The following is a 19,940-nucleotide window of genomic DNA, read 5'->3' on the forward strand; positions in this document are numbered from 1 at the left end:
CCAACCTCCTGTCCGCCGCCGTGAGCCCTGGTCTCCAGCCATTCCGGAACGTTCTCCAGCTTCCCCATGGTGACCCAGTGCCCTCTGTCTGAGGCACCTTCTTCCCTTCATCGCAGACATTGTCACGTGTCCGAGGGGCCTGGGCCGTTCTTCAGCCCCCGCGCTCCCGTTTGTCCACGAAGGCCCAACCCTGCGTCACCTCCTCCAGGGAGCCCACCCTCACGCGCCTCCCCTCCAGAGTAGCTTTCAGCTCGGGGCCGCCGGGGTTCCCTGCCTGTTGTGCCCTCGGGTTCCCCTGGGCCCTGTCGTCTGACAGAGCCCTGTGGTCAGGGGTGTCAGTGTGTGATGGAGGGGGGCCACGCCACTCTCCGGCACGGCGGGTTCAGGGGAAGGACCCGGACCCAGGGGCCGGCGACGAGGTCCCCTGGGGCAAGAACGCCTCAGACAGATGCGCCATTGTGTCGCGGCCAACGCAGAGTCTCCAAACTTGAAAGAAAGCAAAGTGTCTCTCCTTACCGGTCGCGCGGACCCGTGGAAGTCCAAGTCTTGCCCTTTCGTGACCCCCGCCCCGGGGCGCCCCTCACCCCCCCAGCACGACAGGCGAACAGCGCCCCTTTCATGCTCATCGGCCCCCCCTTCTTTTCCTTCTTCCTTTTTAAATTCTCGATTCCAGGTGGCATGCCGTAGTAAGTACTCTGTCGGTTTCAGGTGTGCAGGGCAGCGGGCGCACACCTGCGTGACCCACGAAGCGAGGCCCCCAGTTCGTCCGGTGCCGCCTGGCGCCGCCCACGGCCCCTGCTGGACCGGCGGCCCCGCCCCCCGCGCTGCGCCCCACGTCCGCGCGGCCGCTTCGCTCACCTTCGCTTCTCTTCCGCCCGCGACGTAATATCAGAAACGTCTACTTGGGGGTCCGGGGCTCCCCGAGGAATCAAAGATCAGGCCCGATTGACTCTCCCAATGGGGTCCTAACGCGTCCCCAAGCTCGGGCCCTCGACCTTCGACCCCGGTCCCTCGTCCCTCCTCTGCCCGCGGCCAGCACGTGGGTGTGACCCTGTCATCGCAGTCACCCTGAATGAGACCCTCGGGTGTTTCCCGGCGCTTGCCGTTCAGAGCTCGTCTCCCCAGGGCGGCCCCGCCCTGCGCCCCACTTCACCTGGGGGTCCCCCTGCCACGTCTTCCTCTTCTATGTTCCCCGTGAAACTCATCGCCACTGGGACTGACCTCTTATAGTTTTCTCGGCGGGTTTCTCGTGGGATGTCAGCTCCCCGAGGGCAGGGCCTGCGTATTTGGGTGGCCCGCGCCCCGGGCAGCGCCCCGCAGGGCTCCCCTGCTCCGGGACCGTCCACAGAGTGAGAGAAGGGCCGCCAACTTGGCTTTCGGCTGAGTTACAAATCGAGTTTCAGTTTTCTGACTGAAATGCTCATGGGTGGTTGCAGGGGGTGGGTGGTGGGGGGCAGGCAGGGTGGGACCAGGTGGCAGCGAGCCGCTTTGGGAGGCCTTGCCGTGGAGCGGACGCCTGCCCCCAGACCTTGACGATCTTCGAAGGCAGCTGTCACGACCCCCTGCTCCTCTCGTCCAGGCTCCATGCCCTCAGCCCTTCACCTCGTTTCCCTGGTGACTTTCTGCCCCCACCAATGACAGGTGTCTCAGGGGCTGAGCACCTTCTGGAGGAGTCGCACCTGGTCATCGTCACCACCGACACCAGGAGGGCAGAGCAGCCAGCGAGGGCGAGACAGAGAGAGAGAGAGAGAGAGAGAGAGAGAGAGAGAGAGAGGAGAAGGACCAGGAGGAGGAAGGCGGGGTGCAGGGCAGTTGGGCGGGCGGGGGGCTGGCCGGAGCCTTGGGGAAGTGGGGGTGTCTCGGGCCTGAGCCCTAAGAGGCAACAGCACTTGAACAACCGGCTGTTTCAGCCCTGTTGTCACTTTGGTAATCGGAATGTCAAAATCCATGACACAGGGCTTTCTACACTGTGGGTTTGCAGCAGCCGCCGGGGCGCGGGCCGGGCGCGGGGCGGCCTGTTCCCCGCGGAGCCGGCTCGTGGCCGCGTCGGCCGAGTTGCCTCACCGCTGGCGAAAGCGGGCACCTTTCCTCCCAGCGCGGTCTTGGGAAACGGCACGAAATCGTCCCCTGGACCTGAGAGGGGCCGGGGCGTCCGGTCCTGGCTGGCCCCATCTTCTCTGAGGCCTGCGCCGGGGGACGTCCCCCTGGCTCTCGCCCGGACTAAGGGTGCAGCCTGTTCCTGGGCCTGCGGGCTCGTTCCCACCTGACACAGCCCACATCACACAGGTGGACGTTTCTAGATCGTATCGTTCCCTCCAGAGACCACTGCCCGCTTGTGCCCTGTGCCCTCCAGGCCTGGTGTCTGCCCACTGCCCTGCCCGCCCCCGCCTCGTGCCCACGGCTCCCGGCCGGTGCACACGAGCCCCCTGCCCGCTCAAGCACTGCATGCTCCTCCTGGGACACCCATGCCACCGGCCTGAGGCCACTCCGGGCCTCGTCCCTCCAGGGACAGAGCTGGGGGACAGCCAGCCTTCCCGCCTCAGAGTCCCACGGAACCCCACGCCTCCGGCCTGTGCGAGGGGCACCGAGGGGCAGCCCCGTCTGGCCGCAGGCCCGGGAGGGTCTTGGCGACAGGGCGAAGCCTCATTTGTCGTGGGCCCCTCGGGGTGTCGTTCAGAGCTGACACGCAGCCCCCCAGCTCGGGGGTGGGGGTCGGGGAGAGTGGCCCCGGGCACATTCGGAGCGTTGTCAAGCATCTGGGCAGAGTCTGGTAGCTGAGGCTGCCACCTTCCTGCTTTGCCCCTCCCTGAGCACCACCCAGAAGTTCAGGTTCCGTAGCTGAGGAGAATGAACCCCCGAGAACTGGGGCGGGGGGTGCAGCCTCTGGCGACAGGCTCTCTGTTCTTCAGAGTCTGTGGTGACGGGGAAACCCCAAAGCTCTTATTTCCCCAAAGCAGGCATTAATCACGGAGGTAGTCACCCATTCTCGCTTGGGGTGGGGAGCTCAACCTTGACCCTGACACTCTGGTTCCGAAGGGAAGAGGCAGCTTGTTTCGGGATGGAAGGGGCTGACGCGCCCCGACGAGCTCTCTTGGGCCGTGTCCAGGGCTTGTTGTCAGGACCCCCCCCCCCCCAGTCTAGAACAATCTGCTCTCGGACGGAGCTGGCAGAGGGCGAAGGCAAAGGCAGAGCCCTTGGTGTCTGAGGAGCTCTGTCCCCCGCTGTCCTGCTGCCGAGCGGGACCCCCTCCCCCGCCGCCAGGTGGCCAGGCCGTGGGTCCGCCCCCGGTGCCCAGAGCTGTGCCTCCGCCCCCCTCCCTGCCAGCTCCCTTGGGTCCGGGGCCACCCTGCCTGCGTGCTTATCCACCACGCTCGCCAACTCCTGGGGGTGCACGGCCAGCCGGCCATGGTCCCCGCCTTCGGGCTGTCGTCAGACTTGCCGCTAAGGGCTTACAATCCATTCCGGACTGACAGACGCCCGGGACAGCTCTGCGGGCCTGGCAGAGGGAGGCGGGTGGTCTGGGAGGTCGTCCTGGAAGCGGCAACCCAGAGACCCACCGGCACTGAGGCCGGAGAAAGCCCAGATGCTGCTTAGAGAAACGTTTTTGAGATGTGGGTGGGAGCCGCGGGGAGGGGTGGGGAGAGCTGTTCCGTGGTGTGTGGATGTGGAGAAGACCGGGGTGCGGGGAGGGCCCGGCAGGCGCGAGGCCGTGGCTCCGGGCACGACACGCTCTCGAGCATCCCCGGCACGGCGAGGCCCCCTGTCCTGGAGGGGCCCAGGGGCGCAGGGGCGGAGGGGTGCGGGCGGCCGCCGAGCGCTGGGCAGAGACTCTGGGAGAAGCTCCAAGCATGGGGCGGGGCGGGTGGCTGAAACCAACAGTTTTCAAACTTTCCCTCAAGACACATCCCTTCCTTCAAGTGGAAGCTTCCAGAGAGCAACAGGTGGAGGCTGGTGGGGCTAAACAGAGCCGGGAGGGGCTTCGCCTCCGCCCCTCCCCCCATACCCAGAAGCCTCCCCTTCTCCACTCCTCCCCCTGAGGGGGGGACACGGAGCATGTCGGGGTCTGAGGACGCCCACGCAGCCGGTGTTGGGAACCCTCCCCGTACCAGGCATTACGCGGGGTGCTGGGACTAAGGGGAGGGTAAGGCGGGTGCCACGGACTTGTCCTCGGGGAGTTCGCGGTCAAGTGCGGGGCAGAGTCACCAGCATATCTGTGGCACATCCTGATAAGTCGTGGCGGGCAGAGGGGTGGGGGAGCCTCCCCTGCCCTTCTCACCCCGCCCTGCACGCCCCCCCCCCACCCTGCCCTCTTCACTCAGCCCTGACCCTGACCTGACCCTGCTCCTCCTCCCCCGCCCCACCCTGCTCAGCCCCAGGCAGGTGTCCTGCCCAGGCCATGGACAGAACCCAGGCCTCCCAACTCCCAGCCGGTTCTCCTTCCCCCACCAAGCTGCAGTCGGAGAGGGCGACCCCTCCCGGGACACGAGGGTGGGGAGCAGAGCTGTCAGACGGCGAGCGTCCCCAGCTTTCAGGTCCCCAAGTTAGACCGGGAGGGAACTGGGGGCCTCTGAACTGGGGACCACCGGAACTCAGTGTGTTATAGGAAACACACTCTTAATTCAGCCAGCTGGGTCCTGCAGGGGTACGCAGACCCCAAATTAAGCAGCCTCGAAATGTAGAGGTACAGGGGTTTTAAGCCCAAAATCCCATTCGTCATTCTGTCTAAACACAAAGGTCTATTTTCTTCTATTCTCTGCCTGTCGACCGCAGGTTGGGTGTGCCGGCGGGGGGCGGGGGTTGGTACAGAAGCAGAAAGCTTATTGTTGGAATGTTATGTTCCTGGGGGTGACAGCCTGTGTTCCCATGGACATAGCCCAGCAGTGATATTCGAGCCAGCACATTCTCCACTGGCCTTAGCAGATAATCAAATATTGATTCTTCTTACGGAATCTGTTTTTTTCACTCGGGGTCAGAGGTAAAGGCGGCAGCGCCTCATAAAAGCCTCCTGCGCCCGCAGCCGGCATCAGTGCTGGCTTCTGCTGCAGTCCGCGCCCGTGCCTTGTGGGTAAGCGTCCCTTCTCCAGCCGAGGCCGTGGCGGGGGGACCCAGGGTGCTGGCTGTGGGGGGCCCCGATGCAGGCTGCTGGAAGCCACGACCCTCGGCTTGCTGGGACTCCTCTGGGCTGGCTGCATCGAAAAAATCTCAATTTCAATTTTCGATTACAGTGGACATACAATATTATATTAGCTTCAGGCGTACAACGCAGTGATTAGACGCTCACACACCTAGGGCACGCAGGGCTGGCTGCACTTTCGACCGGGGGAGACCACGTCTCACTGGGTTGTGTAGACCCAGCCTCAGGACTCGGGGAGGGTGAGGTCAGGGGGCTGGCGAGCGTCCGTAGGGGACCTGTGGCCAGGGAGGGCCTTCCGGGCAGTCGGAGACCCCTTCCAGGCGAGCCCGAGTGAGCGACGCGCTCTGAGCTGCGTTTCCAGGCGGCGTGGGGGACGCGGGGCGCTGGCCTCGAGCCCGGTCCCCTCGAACCTGGGAGGGACTTCTTCCCCCGCCCAATCCACCACTGAGCCGTTCTCCGTGGATCAGACCCAGAGCAGAGGGGTCACGAAGCCACCGTGGGGGAGCCCCCCTCCTCCAGGCTTAGAGGCGGGAGGAGAGGAGCGCGGGATGCGGGGGTCGGGGAGGGGGCCTCAGACCCCCTCGTTTCCCCACAGTGAAGGTTAACGCGGACCGGGAAGATGAGCAAGCTGGAGAACTCCCTACGTGAGGTCATCGCGGTCTTCCGCCAGTACGCGGAAAAGGAGTGTAAAAAAGACACCATGTCCAAGGGGGAGCTGAGGCAGCTGATCTTAATAGAGATGGCCGACTCGATCAAGGTAGGCCGCGCGGTCGGGGGCCCTGGCCGGGCCTGGGGGGCGATGGAGGGACAAGGGGGGGTTCGGCTCCAGGTCCAGCACCCAAGGCTGTTCTCCCCCTGCGGCCAGGCGGGCCCCACCCCCCTCTCTCAGTAACTCGCCCTGACACCTCCTGACACCTGGGTCTGGAGCTGTTTCAGGCCTCAGCGGGTGGAGACAGGCAGGGAGGGGGCCCGGCCGCCTGCTAGAGGGAGCCTCCAGGCCAAGGCGGGCGGGACTCCACGGCTGCTCCTCTCCGTCTTCTGCTCTGTCACACTTGATTCTCCAACCCCGTTCTGGCTACTGGATCAATACTCCTGGGCCTCCTCCGCTGAGCCCCGAGGGATGAGGGCCTGGAGGGGGGCGGGGAGAGTCTGAGCTCGCTGTCTCTGCTGCCCCCTCCCCTAGAAAACCAAAGAAAAGCACATCATTGACAAGATACTCAAGGAGCTGAATGATGATCGAGATGATCAGATCGACTTTTTCCACTCCGTAGTCAAGATGACCCAGGTGCTGAAGACCACGGAGTAGGGTGCTCCGAGAGGCTTTTCCCCAGCAAGGCCCCCGGGCGGAGCCGAGGGGCGCGAGAGCTAATAAACGCCTCCTTGCCGAGTTCTAACGGTGTCCGTGGGCTTTCCTTCTTTCCACGGCCATGGGCCCCCGACTGGGCCGCAGCTCACCCCCGCTGTGCCGACAGGTCCCCTGCACCCCCGGGGCCACCTGCTTATCACACGGTCACATTCTTCGTGCATTCACTTCCCGGGTTCTCGCTGAGCGTCTAGGAGGGCGAGAAACAAACACACGAGGCTTCGGTCGCCTCGGGGCTCACGTGCTAGCGGGGAGGGGATAGAAAATGAACAGACGAACGATAAAAAAGCATCTCGTGAGACTCTGGTAGGTGAGGACAGGCGACGAGAAGCAAGGTGGGGGGGTCGCTGATTTAGGCGGGACGACGGGGGATGGCACCGAGCGGAGATCCGGAAGGAAACGAGGGAGGGAGGGGGCAAGGGAGGAGGGAGGGAGGGAGGGGGGGAGGGGGGAGGGAGGAAGGAGAGCTTCTGGCCGGTATCTGGGGACCACGTTCCCGGCAGAGAAGGTGACCGTGGACGTGAGGGTGACAATCCAATGGCACACGTGACGCGCTCGGCACTCGGGAGACGTCAGCCCCACCAGGACGACACTTGATCCTGCAGCAGGCGATCGTGGTCGCCGGTCAGTCAGCTCCCGGGCTGCGGCCACGGCAGCTGAAGGCGACTTTCAGGGGGAGCAGAGACCGAGCTCAGTTGCGGGGGTGACCCGGATAGTGAAAGCTGACCCGTGTGTGGCAGCTGATGGGGCAGCGAGGGCCGGTCTTTCTCTAGAGGCCTCAGCCGAGACCGGGCTGCGGGCCGGGCGTCCTGCCCGGTGCCCTCACGCGTATCTGCCGCTGCCTCGGACACTCGTGGTCATGTTGGACTCGGGAGAAAACGGCGGCCGACCGACGTGAACCGAACGCGGTGGGTTCCTGCTTGTGAAGCATTCCCCAGCCGCGACTGGGATTCAGGACAGCCGCTCAACCACGGACTGAACCTCGGTCCTACTTAGGAACACTTCAACGGCCCCCAAAGGACTCGGTCAAAATCCGTCGGCCAGGGCAAGGAGGGGAGCCACCGGCCCGGGTCAGGAGGTGCGTGGGTAGCCCCCCGGCTCCTCGGCTCTGTGAGGTTGGGCTGCTGGCCTCCTCGTCTGAATGTCAGTCTGTCCGTCCTTTGGGCAGCGTTCGAACGAGGTGCCCTCCAGTCCCTTTGTGAAAGCGCACGGCCCCGATGGTGGCACGTGCCACGAGACAAGCTGACCAAAGCGAGGGTGGGACGCGTCCCCCCCAGCATCTCCCCACCAACCTCCTGTCTGCCGCCGTGAGCCCTGGTCTCCAGTCATTCTGGAACGTTCTCCAGCTTCCCCATGGTGACCCAGTGCCCTCTGTCTGAGGCTCCCTCTTCCCTTCATCGCAGACATTGTCATGTGTCCGAGGGGCCTGGGCCGTTCTTCAGCCCCCGCGCTCCCGTTTGTCCACGAAGGCCCAACCCAGCGTCACCTCCTCCAGGGAGCCCACCCTCACGCGCCTCCCCTCCAGAGTAGCTTTCGGCTCGGGGCCGCCGGGGTGCCCTGCCTTCATGCCCTCGGGCTCCCGCTGGGCCGTGTTCTCTGACAGAGCCCTGTAGCCAGGGGTGTCAGTTTGTGATGGAGGGGGGCCACGCCACTCTCCGGCACGGTGGGTTCAGGGGAAGGACCTGGACCCAGGGGCGGGCGACGAGGTCCCCTGGGGCAAGAACGCCTCAGACAGATGCGCCATTGTGTCGCGGCCAACACAGAGTCTCCAAACTTGAAAGAGAGCAAAGTGGGCTTGCTGTGGGACTCCGACGTCTCTCGTTACCCGACGCGCGGACCTACAGAAGTCCAAGTCTTGCTCTTTCGTGACCCCCGCCCAGGGGCGCCCCTCACCCCCCCAGCACGACAGGCGAACAGCGCCCCTTTCATGCTCATCGGCCCCCCTTCTTTTCTCTCTTCCTTTTTAAATTCTCGATTCCAGGTGGCATGCCGTAGTACTCTGTCGGTTTCAGGTGTGCAGGGCAGCGGGCGCACACCTGCGTGACCCACGAAGCGAGGCCCCCAGTTCGTCCGGTGCCGCCTGGCGCCGCCCACGGCCCCTGCTGGACCGGCGGCCCCGCCCCCCGCGCTGCGCCCCACGTCCGCGCGGCGCTTCGCTCACCTCCGCTTCTCTTCCGCCCGCGACGTAATATCAGAAACGTCTACTTGGGGGTCCGGGGCTCCCGGAGGAATCAAAGATCAGGCCTGATAGACTCTCCCAATGGGGTCCTAACGCGTCCCCAAGCTCGGGCCCTCGACCTTCGACCCCGGTCCCTCGTCCCTCCTCTGCCCGCGGCCAGCACGTGGGTGTGACCCTGTCATCGCAGTCACCCTGAATGAGACCCTCGGGTGTTTCCCGGCGCTTGCCGTTCAGAGCTCGTCTCCCCAGGGCGGCCCCGACCTGCGCCCCACTTCACCTGGGGGTCCCCCTGCCACGTCTTCCTCTTCTATGTTCCCCGTGAAACTCACCACTGGGACTGACCTCTTATAGTTTTCTCGGCGGGTTTCTCGTGGGATGTCAGCTCCCCGAGGGCAGGGCCTGCGTATTTGGGTGGCCCGCGCCCCGGGCAGCGCCCCGCAGGGCTCCCCTGCTCCGGGACCGTCCACAGAGTGAGAGAAGGGCCGCAAACTTGGCTTTCGGCTGAGTTACAAATCGAGTTTCAGTTTTCCGACTGAAATGCTCATGAGTGGTTGCAGGGGGTGGGTGGTGGGGGGCAGGCAGGGTGGGACCAGGTGGCAGCAAGCCGCTTTGGGAGGCCTTGCCGTGGAGCGGACGCCTGCCCCCAGACCTTGACGATCTTCGAAGGCAGCTGTCACGACCCCCTGCTCCTCTCGTCCAGGCTCCATGCCCTCAGCCCTTCACCTCGTTTCCCTGGTGACTTTCTGCTCCCACCAATGACAGGTGTCTCAGGGGCTGAGCACCTTCTGGAGGAGTCACACCTGGTCATCGTCACCACCGACACCAGGAGGGCAGAGCAGCCAGCGAGGGCGAGACAGAATGAGAGAGAGAGAGAGAAAGAGAGAGGAGAAGGACCAGGAGGAGGAAGGCGGGGTGCAGGGCAGTTGGGCGGGCGGGGGGCTGGCCGGAGCCTTGGGGAAGTGGGGGTGTCTCGGGCCTGAGCCCTAAGAGGCAACAGCACTTGAGCAACCGGCTGTTTCAGCCCTGTTGTCACTTTGGTAATCGGAATGTCAAAATCCATGACACAGGGCTTTCTACACTGTGGGTTCGCAGCAGCCGCCGGGGCGCGGGCCGAGCGCGGGGCGGCCTGTTCCCCGCGGAGCCGGCTCGTGGCCGCGTCGGCCGAGTTGCCTCACCGCTGGCGAAAGCGGGCACCTTTCCTCCCAGCGCGGTCTTGGGAAACGGCACGAAATCGTCCCCTGGACCTGAGAGGGGCCGGGGCGTCCGGTCCTGGCTGGCCCCATCTTCTCTGAGGCCTGCGCCGGGGGACGTGCCCCTGGCTCTCGCCCGGACTAAGAGTGCAGCCTGCTCCTGGGCCTGCGGGCTCATTCCCACCTGACACAGCCCACATCACACAGGTGGACGTTTCTAGATCGTATCGTTCCCTCCCGAGACCACTGCCCGCTTGTGCCCTGTGCCCTCCAGGCCTGGCGTCTGCCCACTGCCCTGCCCGCCCCCGCCTCGTGCCCACGGCTCCCGGCCGGTGCACACGAGCCCCCTGCCCGCTCAAGCACTGCATGCTCCTCCTGGGACACCCATGCCACCGCCCTGATGCCACTCCGGTCCTCGTCCCTCCAGGGACAGAGCTGGGGGACAGCCAGCCTTCCCGCCTCAGAGTCCCACGGAACCCCACGCCTCTGGCCTGTGCGAGGGGCACCGAGGGGCAGCCCCGTCTGGCCGCAGGCCCGGGAGGGTCTTGGCGACAGGGCGAAGCCTCATTTGTCGTGGGCCCCTCGGGGTGTCGTTCAGAGCTGACACGCAGCCCCCCAGCTCGGGGGTGGGGGTCGGGGAGAGTGGCCCCGGGCACATTCGGAGCGTTGTCAAGCATCTGGGCAGAGTCTGATAGCTGAGGCTGCCACCTTCCTGCTTTGCCCCTCCCTGAGCACCACCCAGAAGTTCAGGTTCCGCAGCTGAGGAGAATGAACCCCCGAGAACTGGGGCGGGGGGTGCAGCCTCTGGCGACAGGCTCTCTGTTCTTCAGAGTCTGTGGTGACGGGGAAACCCCAAAGCTCTTATTTCCCCAAAGCAGGCATTAATCACGGAGGTAGTCACCCATTCTCGCTTGGGGTGGGGAGCTCAACCTTGACCCTGACACTCTGGTTCCGAAGGGAAGAGGCAGCTTGTTTCGGGATGGAAGGGGCTGACGCACCCCGACGAGCTCTCTTGGGCCGTGTCCAGGGCTTGTTGTCAGGACCCCCCCCCCCCCCAGTCTAGAACAATCTGCTCTCGGACGGAGCTGGCAGAGGGCGAAGGCAAAGGCAGAGCCCTTGGTGTCTGAGGAGCTCTGTCCCCCGCTGTCCTGCTGCCGAGCGGGACCCCCTCCCCCGCCGCCAGGTGGCCAGGCCGTGGTACGCCCCCGGTGCCCAGAGCTGTGCCCCCGCCCCCCTCCCTGCCAGCTCCCTTGGGTCCGGGGCCACTCTGCCTGCGTGCTTATCCACCACGCTCACCGACTCCTGGGGGTGCACGGCCAGCCGGCCGTGGTCCCCGCCTTCGGGCTGTCGTCAGACTTGCCGCTAAGGGCTTACAATCCATTCCGGACTGACAGACGCCCGGGACAGCTCTGCGGGCCTGGCAGAGGGAGGCGGGTGGTCCGGGAGGTCGTCCTGGAAGCGGCGACCCAGAGACCCACCGGCACCTAGGCCGGAGAAAGCCCGGATGCTGCTTAGAGAAACGTTTTCGAGATGTGGGTGGGAGCCGCGGGGAGGGGTGGGGAGAGCTGTTCCGTGGTGTGTGGATGTGGAGAAGACCGGGGTGCGGGGAGGGCCCGGCAGGCGCGAGGCCGTGGCTCCGGGCACGACACGCTCTCGAGCATCCCCGGCACGGCGAGGCCCCCTGTCCTGGAGGGGCCCAGGGGCGCAGGGGCGGAGGGGTGCGGGCGGCCGCCGAGCGCTTGGCAGAGACTCTGGGAGAAGCTCCAAGCATGGGGCGGGGCGGGTGGCTGAAACCAACAGTTTTCAAACTTTCCCTCAAGACACATCCCTTCCTTCAAGTGGAAGCTTCCAGAGAGCAACAGGTGGAGGCTGGTGGGGCTAAACAGAGCCGGGAGGGGCTTCGCCTCCGCCCCTCCCCCCATACCCAGAAGCCTCCCCTTCTCCACTCCTCCCCCTGAGGGGGGGACACGGAGCATGTCGGGGTCTGAGGACGCCCACGCAGCCGGTGTTGGGAACCCTCCCCGTACCAGCCGTTACGCAGGGTGCTGGGACTAAGGGGAGGGTAAGGCGGGTGCCACGGACTTGTCCTCGCGGAGTTTGCAGTCAAGTGCGGGGCAGAATCACCAGCATATCTGTGGTACGTCCCGATAAGTCGTGGCGGGCAGAGGGGTGGGGGAGCCTCCCCTGCCCTTCTCACCCCACCCTGCACGCCCCCCCCACCCACCCTGCCCTCCTCACTCAGCCCTGACCCTGACCTGACCCTGCTCCTCCTCCCCCGCCCCACCCTGCTCAGCCCCAGGCAGGTGTCCTGCCCAGGCCATGGACAGAACCCAGGCCTCCCAACTCCCAGCCGGTTCTCCTTCCCCCACCAAGCTGCAGTCGGAGAGGGCGACCCCTCCCGGGACACGAGGGTGGGGAGCAGAGCTGTCAGACGGCGAGCGTCCCCAGCTTTCAGGTCCCCAAGTTAGGCCGGGAGGGAACTGGGGGCCTCTGAACTCTGCAGCCAGCCCCAGAAACACCCTCAGCCCTCAAGCGGGAGCCTGTCTCTCTCTGCACCCCCAGCAGAGGCCCCGCCCGTCTGGCTGCTGGTGCTGGGGGTGGAACGGCTGGGGGGCGGTGCAGACCCGTCTCTGTCTGGGCCAGCTCCCCCAGCGGGGTTCAGATGAACCCCTCCCCCACCTGGCACCTCGCTTTCCTAGTTTGTAATGTGGGCGTGGATGCCTGTCGATCTGTCTCCAGAGCCCCCAAACCCTGATTCTGACAGTTTCCTCCCTGCTTGAAGGGCGGGGGGGGGGCCGACACCCCTGGTTTGGGCTCTGGTCTTTGGGAGGCTCACCCCGGTCCCGGGGTAACCTGTGGAAGAGGCTTCCGGGGGCGAAGCTCTTGGGCAGGGACAAGCCTTGGCCTGTGGAGGCTGCTCCAGGCAGGAGCTGGGAGCTGGGAGAGACAGGGGCAAGAGGCCCGCTGGCCTGTCCCCAGCCACTGACTGGGATCGAGCAACCTCGGTCACCTCGGGGAGCTCGGCTCGCCTTCGAGGCTTAGAGCCAGAATCTGTGGACCCAAAAGGCTCCCTGGACCCTGAGTCCAACCTCCACACAGCGCCGGTGGCGTGGGCTGGACCCCTGACCTTCGTGTGTGCCCCACCCACCCCGGTGCCCACAGAGGGTGGGGGGTGCCTCATCTAAGAGACCCCACAGCCCCTGGGGATGCAGACTCCGTTCATGGGTAAACACGCCCATCTGTCCTTGTCCCCACTGCCCAGACTGTCTGGTGTGCGTCCCAAAGAACAAGGCTCCATTAGGAGAGGGGTGGCTGTGTGGCCAGCCGTGGGCGAAGGGGTGCAGCCCCCGTAACGAGCAGGGCTGTTGGCCCCAAACCCTGGGGTGAGGGGTGGACCGGTGGGCAGGCGGCGGTGGAAGAAGCAGGCAGAGTGCTGGCTCGGAGGAACACTTTATTTCACCCCGAACCCCAGCCCCGCAGCCAGGGCAGTGTGGCACATAGCCCTGGGGCCCGGGTCAGGCGGGGACTGGGGGGCCTGGCCTCTCGTTTAGTGGTTGTGGCCGTGGCCCTCGTGGCTGTGGCCGTGGCCCTCGTGGCTGTGGCCGTGGCCGTGGCCGCCTTGGCCTTGGTTCGGGTTCTGGCAGGAGCTGTGGCCCTCGCCGAAGCCGGGCCCGTGGCTGTGGCCTTCCCCGGGGGGCGCGGTCTTGTGCATCTCCTCGTGGGACGCCTCGGTCAGCCGGCCCACCAGGATGGCGAACTCCTCGAAGCTCAGGTCCTTGTCCCCATTCGTGTCCAGGTCCTCCATGATATGGTTTATGGCCTTGTCATTCCTCTTCTGCTTCTGCAGGGTGGGAGACAGGGCGGTCAGCGCCGGCCGCGGCCAGGGCTGGGCCGCCTGGCGCAGAGAAACGCGGCTTCGGGGCCTCGGCTCAAAGGTTAAACATGACCAGCGACCGGGCCGGTGACGTGGCGGGCGCCGAGCCGGTGCCGACGGCTAGAGAGCCCGGCCTCTACGTCCCTGCTCCTGGCCCCACCGCTCCTGGCCTCCCCTCTCCGGGTCACAGATGAGTGACACTCATTCCAACCCGCACCCCGGAAGTCCCCGCGGAAAACAGGAGGATTGGGATCTTGCAGAGAGACAGAGCGAGCTGTGCGTCTGGTCGCCCCAGAGGGCGTGGCGCAGTGAGCAGGGAGGTCGCGGTGAGGTGAGGCTGTAGGCGGGGCGCCCGCAGGCTGGGGCACGTCAGCTGGGTCCCCTCCAGACCCTAGGGCCGGCTCTCTCCCTGGGCCCTTCCGCTCCTGCGGTGCTTCCGCGTGACCTATCCTGCGCTTTTGCAGGAGGCCCCGTCACTCCTGACAGCCCGCTGGCCGAGCCCCAGCTCCCCGCCCCGCCTGTCGCCGCTTCTGCAGAGGGCGCGGGCACCGGCTTCGCCCAGAGCCAGGCTTGCCGGCTGCCGCCAGGCTGTGCCCAAGGGCCCGCTTGCTGGGGCGTCAGCACCCAAGTCTCTCACTGCTGCGATGCACCGCCCCGCTAAGGTGCGGAGGGGCTCCAGGAGGGCGCCCCGTACCCCAGGTCACCGCTCCCCAGAAGGGACTGGGCCCTGGGCCTGGGAATCCCGCCCCTCTGAGTCCCCCCAAGTCTCCAGATTTGTAAAGAAACCAGGAAGATCGGTGAAACGAGTCCTCCTTTTCCCCGGAGCTGCCGGGTCGTTTTCAGGCGGCGGGGCTGTCCCCTTCGGCTGTGTCCGCCGTGGGGCGGGGCTTTTCCTCCTGCTCCCGTCCCTTTCCTACCAGAGCCCTCCTCGTCCTCGTCGGAGGAGCCGCCTCGGGCCTCCCGCCTCCCCGTCCACCCGGCTTCTCCACCTTCAGGTCTCGGCCTGAGCGCCGCCATCTCGGAGGGGCCCTGTCCACCTCCCTGTCCCCCGCCCGGCCCCACCCCCCAGCCGCTGTCTTTCTGACTCTGTTTCGGGCACATACTGCTCTTTACCGACCACCGTCTCTGCTGCACCTCTGGCCGCTGGGGCGGGCGGGTGGGTCCCGGTGCACCAGCGCTCGACCGCTGGGGCCGGGGACGGGGCCAGGGCCGGGGACGGGGACAGGGACGTGGACGGCCAGGTGCACCGCGCCCCTCCTCCATCCTCCGCCCAGGCGGCAGCCTCCCTCCCGGGCGCCCAGCCCCACCTTGAGGAAGTTGGGCAGCTCCTTCTTCACCAGCTGCTTGAACTCCCGCTGGTTGAGCCTGTCGGGGTGCCCCAGGCGCGTGGAGTACTGGTGGAAGATGTTGATGATGGTCTCCAGGCTGCATTCCATCAGCGACGACATCCTGGCCCTCCGCTTCTCACGCTGGGTCTGAGCAGAGGAGACACAAATGGTCAGGAGCTGGGAAGAAAAGCCTCCCTGACATCTCTGCTGGCGGCTCATGGGAATAGGGGGGGAAACACAGGCAGACAGACAGACAGGCAGGCAGGCAGGCAGCGAGAGCTGCAGCTGGACTGGGAGACGCCCCTGGCCCGCGCATGCGAGGGACAGTTTTCAGAATATCTGGAGAAGGCCAAGAATCAGGGCACCTGAGAGCGGGCGGCTGCAGCAGACCCCGACCTAAGACAATGGGAAGAAGCTTTAAAGCGAGCGGGGTATCAAGGAGGGCTTCCAGGGGGCGGGTTCCAGAGGCAGGCGGGTCGGGGAGTCAAGGACGTGCACTGGGCAGGCTGCTGCCCAGGGAGGCCGGCAGCTCGCTTACCCAGGCAAAGAGGCTCGCAGAGGGCTTTGACGGGGCCGTGGGGGCCCGGCTTTTATAGGCCGCCCCTGGCCGGCCTGCTCAGCCCTCTGCTGGGGAGATTGCGTCATGGCTGGTGGTGTGGCAACCCCGGGCCGGGCTGTCCCTGCCAGGAAGGGGTCGGGGCGGGACGGGAAGTGTTCACACAGATCCTTCTGCCTTTTTGTGAAATTCCCTTTCCTGGGCCTTGGAGCTGGCTGGGGAGGAAGTCGCGGGGTTAGTTCACTTCCCCTAGCACCCCCTCCCCCCTCCCCAAGCTGAGCCAGCGGCCGCCTCTCCTCCCTCTGCCCCGTGCAGGTGGCATTTCCCACCTGTGACAGCCAGTGGCGGGGGTGGGGGGCAGGCTGAGGACCCTGGGGGTCGACCTGCCCTGCCTCCCCAGGGGTCAGCCCAGCTGAGGCCCCCGCCCCCGCCCCCGCCTGGCTCTGTGCTGAGCGCTCAGCGGGGCGAGGGCCGGCCGGGGTTCCCAGGTCCACAGGGGCGAGTCGGGGGTAGAAGGGCCCTCGGGGGGGGGTCAGGCCCCTGTGTGGCAGATGCAGACACCGCCAGCCGCAGCGGGGCCCCCGCGAGGCCCTGTGGCTGGCTGGTAACACTTCGGGAACGGGGCCTCGACGTCCTGGGCGCCGGCTGCGGGTGGTTCGGCCGGCAGCCCCTCCTGCAGTCCGCGTGACGGGTCCTCGGGGTTACGGTGTTTCAGAGGCCGCCAGCATCACCCCTGTCACTCATGGGAGCCGCACCCTCGAGGAGCTTAGAACTGAGGAGACAATGTCTTTCTGGGGCCTCTTGGGCAGGACCGGGTCCGCCCTGGCCGCCGAGCTCCCCGTCACCCGTCAACCGGGGGGAGCGGGGCCGCTTAGCACAGCACACGCCGCCCCGAGAGCTGCCCCGCCTGGCCGGCCTGCCCTCCTGCGGCCCCTGGGGGCACCTCCGGGCCTCTGTCTCCGGGGCTCTCACCCCAGGAGTGCCCTTCCCGGGAGTCAGTGTGGTCCCACCTGGTCCAGGCGGCCTGTGCGTCCCCCCGGTGGACACGGCCTCTCCCCCGCCACTTCCGGTTCCCTTGCCTTCTGGAGTGAAGCTGGTTCACATTCACATGACCTTGCACTGGCTGAAGGCCCGCGTCCTGGCCTCGCCCCCGCCCCCCGCCGTCCGGAGGGCCTTCCCTGACCTCTGTCCGTCCATCAGGGAAGGTGTCCTCTTCTGTCCACACCGGTCCTTTGCCCGGCGAAGCCTCCCCTCCCCTCCCCGGCACCCCGACTGCCCTTTCCCCGGCAGGCCTGAGGCAGCCTGTCTGCTGCCCTGGGCCCCGAGCACGTCCCACGTTGTGGAGACACACAGGCTGCGTGACTCTCTGTGCTTCACTTTCTTTACCAGTAAAATGGGGAGATAAGCACGGGACCCACCTTGAGAACGGAGGCAGCCCGTGTGCAAAGGGCTCGGCGAGTAAGAGGCGTCATCTGTACTTGTCTTTTCGGTCATTCACACAAGCATCGGCTGAACACCTACTACGCGCCAGACACTAATGCCAGGTGCTGCGGGAACTTGGCGAGGGAGTCTCTCCGTGGAGGAGACAGCATCTTATAGCCCGAATTCCTGATCTCGTTTAAGCTCCTGGGAGCTACGGACAGGTCTTGGCACGGGGCCGCGCGCACCGTGTTTCATAAAGCTTGCTGAGTGCGTGCTCGGGTGAACGAGCAAATCCTCGGCAAGCGCATGACCGGAGCGAGCGCGCCCCCAGCGGGGCCACCGCCGGCCGCGCTGATGGGTGACGCGCACTCAGCGGCAGTGGCCCCCCCTCCGTCCCGCCTGGCTGTCAGAAGAGCCACTGTTTCAGGCAGCGGTCCCCGACCTTTGTGGCACCAGGGACCGGGGCTCCTGTGAGCATCTAACACCCGAGGATCTGAGGCGGAGCTGAGGCGGTGATGCCGGCGCTGGGGGCGGCTGCAGACGCAGATGAAGCTTCGCTCCCCGGCCGCCGCTCACCTCCTGCCGTGCAGCCCAGGCCACAGACTGGTGCCAGTTTGGGGGTTGGGGACCCCCAGTTTCAGGCAATCTGGGCAGGTACCTGGGTGTCTCTCCTGTGTGTGCCCACAGCGCCCTCTGCTGCCTCTGTCGAAGCACCTGTCCTTCTGGACCAGGGACAAGGTACCTAGGGTGAGCTGGTGAGGCTGGCCGCGCCTAAGAATGTCACCGGCACCACGAGCAGGGCGGCTGCGGCAACTGGCCCGGGGCCTCAGGGTTGGGGACACCAGGGAGTGTGGTGCGTGGGAGGGGTCCTGGCTTGCAGGCACAGCTGGGACTCAGCCTCGGGCCAGGCGGCCCCGTGGGAAACGGACCAGGTGCTCAGAGGCCCAGGACATCTGAGCTTTTATGTGAAAACTCCTGCTTCTCAAAGGTGTCAAGTAAGTTTGGAGGACAATAAAGGCATTGCCAGCGAAGCGCAGGGCACGCGGAGCAAAGCCCGGCTGCAGGCGGCGTGTGCGACCTCGGCTCCGCCTGGAACTTCGCCCCCCGCCACCCCGCTGCCCGAGTCCCCGCATGGCGGCGCCGGGCTTGGGCGCCGCGTGAGCGTTCGTGAGGGGATACGGCAGGGCGCACGGGTGCGGGGTGACTTTGTGCAGAGCCTTCCGCGGCGATGGGCGGGGGCGGGCAGGAGGGGACCAGCGGTTGGTGGGAGTGGGCGGCTGGACGGCGCTTTGAACGCACGGGACCCCATGTCGCCGGTGGCTTCCCTCGTGTCCGAAGGCCACGGCAGGCCCCGTGGTCCCCGCCAGCCCAGACTCGGGGAGGCCTGGCTGACGCGGACGTCCGGACACGGGCGGCCCGTTGCCGGCTCCATCGATAGGAGTGGAAAGTGGGGGGTCCTCCCCTTGGGAAACCCAGAGCCTCCTGCTAGGGCGTGAGTCGGGGCAGCTTCTCTGGTTCCGAACGGTGACTCTGGGGGGTGCCACTGGGAGGGAGGCTTTGGTTTCCTCGGCTGTGCCGAAAACACTCCGCCCGCGAGCGAGCGGAGGGGGCGGGCTCTCTGCCGCTCTGCACCCTCAGGGCCGCCGCCGCCCGCCGTCCTGAGGCCTGGCGCCCACAGTGAGGCCCCTCCGGCAGCCTGGCTGCTTCGCTGGGGACCGGCAGAGTCCCCCAGTCTGAGCACCGCCCCCCGACTCTGCCTCCGCGGCCTCCCCGCGACTCCCATGTTTCCTGGGGAACTTCGCCTTGCGAATCAGAGACCCCAGCGCTCCCGCGTCTGCCCCCTGGCGTCCGCGTTCCCGACCTTTCTCCTCTCCTGTCTCTTGCGGAACCTGGTTTTTGTCTTCATGATGCCCTCGAAGTTACAGTTACAGATCGCTGCAGAGACTCCTGGTGAGTATCTCCGCATCCGCTGAGTGGGGGTACTCGTGTTTACTCAGCCCTGAGTGATAGGCTTTGCCTATGAGACATCTGATAAACCTCTGCAGACTAATATGTGGCTGGCCAGGCTCTCCTGAAACCTATGCTTAGAAGATTGTAATTTCCTGTGATTAAGAAGTTGTGCATTACTGGAGGACTCAGAGGAGGAGGACGAGGAAAGAGGAAAAGGCCGACAGAGCTAGGGATTCTGGGAGGCGCACCTGTGAGAGGCCGTGGCGGGATTCCTGGGGCCGCGCTGCCCTCTTGTGGCCTACCTGCGTCAGGACAGCCTGCGGCATTCCTTGACGCTGGTTCTCCACCTTTATGGTTCTTGAGACCCTTTTACACTTGAAAGATTACGAGTATCCCAAAGAGCTTGTGTTGATGTGGGTTACACCTTTTAATACTTACGCTAGTAGAAATTTAAAAATTTAAATTACTTATTAATTCACCTAAAGTAGTATTAGTAAACTCTTCATGTATTAATGCATTAAAAAATACAAAATAATTACATTTTCCAAAAAAAAAAAAAAAAAAAGAAAGAAAAAAGCCAGTGAGACGAACAATATAAATAAAAAGAGTTTTGCACGCTTTCAGAAGCTTGCTCGGGATGCCAGGCGTTGGGGCAGTGAGGGACTTGGAGCCCCCGCCGTGCGGACGGTCACTGCATCATCACGACTTGTGGCTAGTTAGTTCTACGCGGGACGGGGGCCTCAAGGCCTGACTGCTAGTCTCCACTATTTCCGGCACCGCTGGAAGGAGCCAGGCTGATGGGAGCCTCAGGCCCCCCATGAGAGAGAGGGAGGCGCAGCGCAGGGAGCCGCTCTGGTTGAGCGGTGAGGGGGGCTGGGGAGGGTGACCAGCTCCTGGTCACCGTGAACTGAGCAGGTCCTGTTAGGGTTTCAGTCCTGAGTGCA

The 19,940-nt window shown here is 65.5% G+C and overlaps 1 protein-coding gene and 1 long non-coding RNA gene across 2 annotated transcripts; one reads left to right on the forward strand and one right to left on the reverse strand.

Annotated features, from left to right (window-relative positions):
• The first annotated feature begins 5,033 nt into the window (after positions 1 to 5,033).
• LOC118612968 lies at positions 5,034 to 5,820 on the forward strand. The gene is made up of 2 exons (XR_004955314.1): positions 5,034 to 5,065; positions 5,730 to 5,820. It is a non-coding gene; the product is annotated as an uncharacterized LOC118612968 (long non-coding RNA).
• A 7,477-nt stretch (positions 5,821 to 13,297) lies between these two features.
• Positions 13,298 to 15,680, reverse strand: S100A9 (S100 calcium binding protein A9). Its single transcript, XM_016126057.2, has 3 exons — positions 15,607 to 15,680; positions 15,048 to 15,215; positions 13,298 to 13,707 (listed from the first exon to the last, which is right to left on the reverse strand). Exons 2-3 carry the CDS (start codon positions 15,186 to 15,188, stop codon positions 13,414 to 13,416), a joined length of 435 nt encoding a protein of 144 aa, XP_015981543.1. The 5' UTR covers positions 15,189 to 15,215; positions 15,607 to 15,680; the 3' UTR covers positions 13,298 to 13,413.
• Between the last annotated feature and the right edge of the window lie 4,260 nt (positions 15,681 to 19,940).

This window comes from Rousettus aegyptiacus, unplaced genomic scaffold (genome assembly GCF_014176215.1).
Source record: "Rousettus aegyptiacus isolate mRouAeg1 unplaced genomic scaffold, mRouAeg1.p scaffold_m13_p_17, whole genome shotgun sequence".
Lineage (NCBI taxonomy): Eukaryota > Metazoa > Chordata > Mammalia > Chiroptera > Pteropodidae > Rousettus > Rousettus aegyptiacus.

What these genes read in the sequence shown, in the direction of transcription:
- S100A9 (XM_016126057.2), bottom strand. Translation starts at nt 15,188, where the DNA reads ATGTCGTCGCTGATGGAATGCAGCCTGGAGACCATCATCAACATCTTC. An exon ending in AGCTGCCCAACTTCCTCAAG is followed by an intron (nt 13,708 to 15,047) that starts GTGGGGCTGGGC and finishes CCCACCCTGCAG; the next exon opens with AAGCAGAAGAGGAATGACAA.